Genomic DNA, 8,705 nt, shown 5'->3' on the forward strand with positions numbered 1-8,705 from the left:
GCCCCCCCAAGTCCCTTACAAAATTTTTGGGTCAAATTTAAATAATTTTTCATTTATTAAAATAATTTCCATTTTATTAATTAATTAGTATTCTATTATTTGATTATTTTTAATTTATTGTTTAAAGTATTTATTTATTAATTATATTCGTTTATTTTACATGTAACTTTCTAACTTTTCATTTATTAACTGCGTCCTGTACTTAATAAAGCTAAGTTTTCATAACTTACAAAAAGATTATAATTGTTATATAATTGGTATAGAATTTTGCGCCCCTAAAATTTCTGCGTTCGGGCCAAGTTGCCCCTCTACCCACCCCTCCGCCAAAACATCCTCTGACAAGAGCTTCGGACGATCCTTATTTTGGTGCACCTAAACATGAGCAGACTATCAGAGGAGAATTAAAAATGAACTTTTTAAGCAACTAATCTACTCGTCATATTTTATCGAACGGGCTCTCCAAGACCAACCCCATGGGTAGAGATCTCCCCCTCCTACACATAGTAATGTATACTATATTCATTTTGAAAGTCAGGCATAATTACCCAGCAAAAAAAACAGCTTAATATGCATCAAACTAATTAATATAATTTTCTCAAATTCTGTGAAATAAAAAATGAAAAAATTGCTTCCCGCCAGATAGTTTGTTCATTATATTACAAATATGCACTGAATTTACTCTCGCAATTTCCCCTTATGTTTAAAATATAAATAAAGCCTGTGCTCCTATAGAATTTAACTATAAAATATACCAAACACTTATTAGACGCACAATACCATTAGGGAACGTTTCAAAAATATTTGTATCGCCAGGGATGAAGAAAACGTTTCTCACCTAAACAATAATGAAGGGAGGACTATAAAAACAGGGGGAAAGAGAACAATATGGTAGAGCTTTCTTTTGTCGGACCCCAGCTTCAAAAAAATCCACTATCTTTGCTAACCCCTCTCCTAAGCAAGATTTTAGAAATACTAATGCTTTAGCTAACTTCTAGAATGAAGAGAATGAAAGTTTTCAAGAATGAAGGTTTTCATTTATTAAACAATCAGTTTACTTTCCTTGTTCTTTCTTGGGATCTTATTCATTATGGTAATTTTGACGAGATACAGAAGAGATTCGAGTCGCTTAGAAGTTCTGAGAGGGAGGAAAGGGGGCGTATTTAATAAAATCATCATTGCACTAATGTTTCAAAAGGAGTATGAAAAGAATAAATGCAAAGAGTAAAATAGAAGAACAGAGAAACAGTAAAGATTGAAAAAGCAATAGAGATAAATAACATACACAGAGTATCACCTCAATACATCTCCCAGACTCCAAAATTAAACATGTAATAAAAAATGTTAATTTTTTTTTAAATTTATAAATATATTTTAAAAAAATGTCTGAGATATTGGCCCATTTTGCTGGCTATATGTCACCTTTCTTTGCTCATTATGTTCGACTGCTCGGCAGCTTTTAGTCCTCCCACGCTTGTTACCGTGAAGTTATATTTCTAGTTCCGTTTGGATGAAAAATCTAAAAATCTACTTTTTATTATCAATAATTAATTATATATATATATATATATATATATATATATATATATATATATATATATATATATATATATATATATATATATATATATATATATAAAGAAACATACACAGAATATCACCTCCATACATCCCCCAGACACAAAAATTAAACGTAGTTGAGGATTTACAAACCGCTGAAACTGGAATGGTGTCCCGAAATATTGGCTGCTAGATTTTGGTTGGTCAAGCTGAAGGGAGGTCACGTGACACACAGAAGACATAAATCCAGGTTCACGGGGATTACAATCTAGACCAGATCTGGTTTGCATAGAATTTTCACAGGCAAAACAAGTAACTGTTGGCATTTTATCAAGTTTGGGTAGCAAATTTGCTCGTACCTGAAAAAAAAAGATTTTGAAAATTCAATTTCAATACAAGCAATTCAAAACAATTTCCATTTAAGCTCCAAACAAAGCTTTTGGTTTTATGTTGTTAAGGAGTTCGACCCTAGTCTCCACGTATGATCTTTGAAGATTGAATTTTGATCCTAGGACCTAGAATTTAATATGACAGTTGTCTTATTGTTTTGATATTATTTGGATTCATTATTGAAATCAACAATATTTAAGATTTTTTCATTTAGTTGTTTCAATATTTTGAAGTTTCTAGAGTAGTATCCCTTTTCGTCAGTTTTGGCAAGTCCAAGAGGCTTATTGTTTTTATATTATTTGTATTCATAATTGAAATCAACAGTTTTTCAAGATTTTTCATTCAGTTGTTTCAACATTTTGAAGTGTTTAGAGTAGTATCCCTTTTCGACAGTTCTGCCGAGTCAAAGAGGCTTATTGTTTTGATATTAATTGGATTCACAACTGAAATCCAAATTTTTTTCAGATTTTTCATTTAGTTGTTTCAACATTTTGAGGTTTTTAGAGTAGTATCCTTTTTCGTAAGTTTTGGAAAGTCAAAGAAACTTATTGTTTTGATATTATTTGGATTCATAACTGAAATCCATTTTTTTTATTATTCAGTTACTTCAAAATTTTGAAGTTTTGAGAGTAGTATCCCTTTTCGTAAGTTTTGCCAAGTCAAAGAGACTTATTGTTTTGATATTGTTTGGATTCATAATGGAAATACACAGCTTCTTAAGATTTTTCATTTAGTTGTTTGAAGATTTTGAAGTTTTTGAGTAGTGTCCCTTTTCGTAAGTTAGGCCAACTCAAAAAAGTTTACTGTTTTGATATTATTTGGATTCATAACAGAAATCCACAATTTTTTTAAGATTTTCCATTAATTTGTTTCAACATTTTGAAGTTTTTAGAGCAGGGGTAAGTGGTCCATACTAGGCATAGGTACATAGTGGGCCATTGAACTTAACTGCCATCTATTTAAGCGGAAACAAGTTCCCCGGGCCATATGATATAGTTTACAAGGTGGTCAACTTCCTTATCCACTTTTGAAGGTATTACAATCTTCGTTTGTTTGCAAACTCTCTTGAAAGTTTTCTACACCCCAGAAAAATATTTTGTGCCCATAATTTTTCATGTATCTCTGTGCTGATTAGCCCTAGAAAAGAACTTATTGGCTTGTTTGAATCCTTGATGATAAGACATTGTAAGTAGCGCCATCATTCATTTTTTCAGTGCACAAGTTTCATTGGATTTTGGTTTTGGTGATTAACGGGCGGGTGGTGTATACTGAGCCAGTACAAACTGGCACATAGTGGGCCACTGACTCACTATGTACCATAGCATTTTTCAAGTAACTGCTTGTAAAAATTGATGCACTTCTCAATCTAATATTTTCTAATATTTTGCCAAGGGTCCCTAGGAGTCAGATGGAAGCGCATAGAAAGGATGCTGTAGAGCAGAGAGCTGAATTGGAAGAAAGACTCAACAAGAGCTTAATAAAGTGTGTGAAGGCCATAGTGTCCAGAAGGCTGCTGCTATGTTCGGCATTCCCAGAGCTACATTAAAGTGGCGTTATAACGACTAGAAGAATTTGAGTGATGATCAGAAGTTTCCGGCCTGCCTGTCGAAAAAGCATGGCTTTGTTGCCATTTTTTCTCCTAATGAAGAAGCCGCTTTGGCGATTTACTTGATTTGGGCTTCAAACATGTGCTACGATCTGACTGAACCGAAAGCAAGAAAACTTGCTTATCAATATGCTTTGACAAACAGCAAAAAAGTGACTCAGGCGTTAATTGACAATGGAAAGGCTGGGAAAGAATGGATGTATCACTTTTGATTGCAAAACCAGACATTATCGCTGCGGAAACCGGAGGGAACGAGCCTCAGTCGAGCAACCAGCTTCAACTCATACAATGTGAACCAATTTTTTGGAAACTTGCACTCTGTTCGTGAAAAAACAACTTCACTGCGTCTGATATCTATAATGTAGACGAAAAGGGTGTGACAACAGTGCATAAGCCCCCTAAAGTGTTTGCAGAGAAAGGTAGAAAAATAGTTGGCAAGGTTACTTCAGCTGAAAAAGACACTCTAGTTACGATGATTGGAACAGTTGCTGCAAGCGGAAATTTCTTACCGCCTTATTTTTTCTTCCGAGAAAGGAGTGCAAGCCCCACATGCTAAATGGGAGTCCCGATGGGTCGGCTGCTGGAGCGACCCCGTCTGGGGTGGATATCACAAGACTTGTTCTGCGAGTACTTGCAGCATTTTGTGAAGCATTCATGTGCCTCGCCTGAGTGAAAGAAGCTGCTGATCCTGGATAATCACGAGTCACATATATCACTAAATGCTGTGAACATAGCAAAGGAAAATGGCATTGTCCTTCTTACCATTCTCCCTCATAGTAGCCACAGGCTACAACCACTAGACGACGTCAGCATTTTTCTCCCATTCAAAGCTAACTACAACAGGGCGATGGATAATTGGACGCTAAACAATTCGGAAAAAACCATTACCATCTACAATATAGCTGGATTGATTGGTACATCCTTCCCGCGTGCTTTCATCCCTTCCAATATCCAGAGTGGGTTTGCCAAATCTGGTATTTGGCCTTTCAATCCCGACGTCTTTACTGAGGAAGATTTTTTTCCTTCACATGTAAGTGACATACCAAACATGTTGTCTGATCCTATGCCAACTGAAGGTGACAAAGATGAACCTCAAGGTCTACACAGGAATACATGCCAGGAAGTGGGAGCTACAGGCTTCACTGACAGTGTACCACAGTCCCAGTTACAACCTTCTCTTCTCATTGTCACTCCAGAGCAGGTCAAACCTTTTGCCAAAGCTGCTCCTATAAAGCAATCTTTTAGGGGGAAGAAGCATGGCTCAACAAAGGTACTAACAGATATTCCAGTTAAACAACAAATTGAAGCAGAGGAGAAAGCAAGAATCTGGAAAAGAGAGAAAGCTGCAAGGCCAAAAGCAGTATAGCGAGTAGTGATGAAAAAGATTCTGCAACATGATGAGGAGAGTGATGAAAGTCCTGGTTTTGTCCAAGCAAAGAACCATGACTCAGCAAAAATAAGCATGTTGAGCAAGGCAGGAATAAACAAGTGGAAGCGGCCTGAGAAGGAAGATTCCATAATCTATCCCCGTGAGAATATTTTGAAGAATATTTCAAACCCAGTCCCAGCAAAAGGGATAGCATCAAGAGCATCCTCTTTCTTCACTTTTGAAGATTGGTAACGCTGCAAGAGCTCAGTTTATATATTTTGTTTTGTACTTGAAATTTTCCAGCCTTATAACCAATTAAACAAATTATCCTTGTATGTGTCTTTCAGTGGCCAAGTATGGACCATAGGCTGGCTCAATATGGTCACCCCTGGTCAGATGGTACATAATGATCCATGAGAAGTTTTCGGCAGTTAGGGCAATGGTTAAAATTCCTAAATATTCTCATAAAAACTATTCACTATATGCTATAGTTTGGTATAAGCAAAGATAAGAAAATACAAAACTGGTTGCAAGTAAAGTCAATTTTTCAAAAAGCTGCTCAGTATGAACCACTCTCCCCTACTATCCCTTTTCGTAGGTTTTGCCAAGTCAAAAAGTGGTAGATTCAGAGGCACAGAGATGCATCAGTTCAGAAATCCTGCCTGCATGGCCTCATAGCAATGCCCAGGAAGACCAATCACGAGCTGTCCTCGTCAATGGAATTGAAAAATAAAATAACCAACAAAAACTAAAACATAACAAAAAATAAACTAAAAACAAACAAAAACATTTAATTTTCTCAATAAATTTAGTCTAATGAATTTCATTAAGAATTGTTTTTGAGGGCAAAAACAGCTTTGCGTTTCTCAAAAGGTTATCATTTTTTCTTTTTTTATTGTACACTTTTTGCCCTTGGACACACCTGAGGTCTAATAATAGGTAAAATTATATTTCTATAAAAATTTTCTTAGAAAATGATAGTTGTTTGGCCATTTTTAGTTGTTTAAAAATTGCAAAGTTCTTAGGCAATAGCACAAACAAGAATTTAACTATTTTCTCTTTTGCAACATAGTTAAATCAAACATTCCTTGGATTTTTAAGAATGAAGGGTATTATTTAAAGAAGGTTATTAATTAAACAGTACCTTCACTTTCCTTGTTCTTTCTTGGAATCCTATTTATTATGGTGATTTTAGTGAAATGCAAATGAGATTCAAGCCGCTTAGAAGTTCTGAGAAGGAGGAAAGGTGACAGGTAACACCACCTTTTTTGTAAACCAACCCGATTGAGCCAAATTAGTTTGAAGTTTACCTTCAGCATAAAGATTCACCTTACTAAGGAACTTGCGAAAGCCATTTTCGAGCTGATTAGACAAAAAAAAAATACAAGGAGGATCAGAAGCATATATCTTTGGCCCCCCACATCCACTCCTTCTAAATACAAATATGAAGTCCCCCTACCTTCCCAGCTTCGGTCACTCCAACAGTTTCAGCTCAGTCCGGTCTGTGTTCCTGAGATGTTGCGGACATGGAAATTTATTTTGATAACTTATTCATAACTTCTTTCGATTTACCTATATCCCTCTCCATAATCAAAATTTCAAGTCCATGGGACCCCATAACATCCTCGTAGGAGCTCAAATTGATTCTCCAAGCTGTTCCTGAGATAACAAAGACGCGCAGTTCTATAACCTGTGTACACACGGTTTCTTTCGGTCTAAATTCCTACTTCATTGGTAAGAGATTGCCGTCCAATAGGGACTCCTAGTGCGGAAATTCTAAACAGGTTGGAGATCATATGTGTTGCCGCTTACCTCTGCCTCCGAATCAAAATTTGATGTCCATTTCTAACCCCCGAAACACTCCCTGAAATTTTAATTTGATCCCAATAGTAATTCCCAGGAAATTTCGGGCCCAACGTCTTTATAACCTGGTTCCTTGTCTGCTCTCTTCCTCGAAGATAAAATTTGAGTTTTATTCCCCCAACACTCTTTGAAAGTTTCAACTTGACACTACTATCTATTCCAGCTAAATTTCAAGTAGCCTATTTTGATAACAGCGTACCACATACTGTTATTGGTTTAGGTCGCAAGTAAGACGAAAACAGATTTATTTCTCAGAGGGACTTTACATTGCAAAAACGTCTAGGTGGATCACAGATAAAAAAAAAAAAAAAAAAAAAAAAAAAAAAAAAAAAAAAAAAAAAAAAAAAAAAAAAAAAATCCACTTTTACACTACTCCAACACGAGCTGAAATTCTCAAACACTTCACCACATGATCTGTTCTCGAGATATAGCAGATATGGGATGTTGACAACCTGAAAGAACATAGCAACTTTCGTTTTTCCACGTGAGAGTTTTGTAAATATGCCTCTGAAGATGACAAGACTCTTACAGCCCTGAGGCAGGAACAAGATATTGCAGACTGGAAATTTAGAATAACTGGATACAAATAGTGACTTCTGATTTACCTCTGTCAATGACCCCCTCCCCCCAATACTCCCTGAACATCTAAACTAGATACCTCAGGCCGTTCCCAAGCTATTGAAAATAATCCGAAAAATCAAATGTAGTGTCTTTTGATTTGCTTGGGTATGCGTATCGATTTGAGACCTACTTAGGTTCTCAAATGCCTAGTGGCCTATAGAGCAACAATTGACCTCCCCGTCAGACAATCCTGATCCAAAAAAACACACCCTGTTGAAAAATACTCTTTGATTGTTGGCATAGCAAACGAACCGTAACAGCACGCTTGAAATACAATTAACAAGGAACAAACAGTTTTTAGCCCATTTCCGAGCCCAATAACACCCCTCCCCTACCCAATCCCAACAAAATGTATGATTATACCGGTCCCAAAGTCAATATCTCAAAGTTTCGAACTAGTGGAATACGCAGAATCGAAAATGCCCACTTTCCATTATAACACCTACAATTAGAAAAAAAGCTACTTGTACAATTTATAGCTCTTGGTCCAGCGACCATGGAGGGTCACGTCATCCTTGGAGGCATAACTATTGTACCTTTTGACTATTGTGAACACAATGGCTATCTTAAAACTTGAACTAGACGTTTTTGAGGGGAAAGGAGGAAGGGAAGCTAAAACAGCATGAAAGGAAGCAGCTGGTTGGCCTTCGTTCACTTTTGACTCCCAAAACGGGCACTAGAACTTTACATTTTCAATCGAGTGGGTTCCTTTCGAATGACACCACCTTTCATTCCAAGTGAGAAGGGAAAAAAAGAAATGAACAATGCATGAAAGCCACTTTGCTGTTAACTTAGAAATATATTTAAAAATACATTTAAAGAAATTCTACTTGAAAGACTAGTACGCTGTTCCCAGGAAAAATTGCTGCTATTTCTCATTTTTTAAGATACATTTGGTCGAGCAAGTCCTACTTAGCCAATTCCAAGAATTATATTTTATTTTGACTGTCGTCGGCACTTTAATGATAATTGTCTTTTGGGAACGCACCCTAGGTTTTATAAAAAAAATAAAAATAAGATAACCTAATCTCAGTATGTAGCAGGAAAAATTGTTATCACTGAGCATTGTAACTCATGTCCTATAAGTTATTTCTTCGAAAAAATTATAATAATACTACAAAATACTATTCAGTCTACATGAATAGCTGAATTTTGGTATATTTCAAAATAACCTAATCATAACCGATCCCAGAGAGGCAAACCAGTTTCTGTCAAATCTTACACAGCGTAAGTCTTGAGTGTGTTTCGTTTAACAGACAAGTACCATTTTTTGTAACCCCCCTCCCCGAACAAAGAACC

General features: G+C 36.1%; 1 protein-coding gene across 1 annotated transcript in view; it reads right to left on the bottom strand.

Annotated features, from left to right (window-relative positions):
- Positions 1–1,931, bottom strand: part of LOC136029393 (atos homolog protein A-like) — a 38,577-nt gene extending 36,646 nt beyond the window's left edge. Inside the window, exon 1 of the mRNA XM_065707738.1 lies at positions 1,711–1,931. Within this exon, the coding sequence (XP_065563810.1) occupies positions 1,711–1,883 (173 nt within the window). The 5' untranslated portion in view covers positions 1,884–1,931. The remainder of the gene's footprint in view (positions 1–1,710) is intronic.
- Positions 1,932–8,705: the final 6,774 nt, after the last annotated feature.

Source organism: Artemia franciscana, chromosome 7, assembly GCF_032884065.1.
Source record: "Artemia franciscana chromosome 7, ASM3288406v1, whole genome shotgun sequence".
Taxonomy (NCBI): Eukaryota; Metazoa; Arthropoda; class Branchiopoda; order Anostraca; family Artemiidae; genus Artemia; species Artemia franciscana.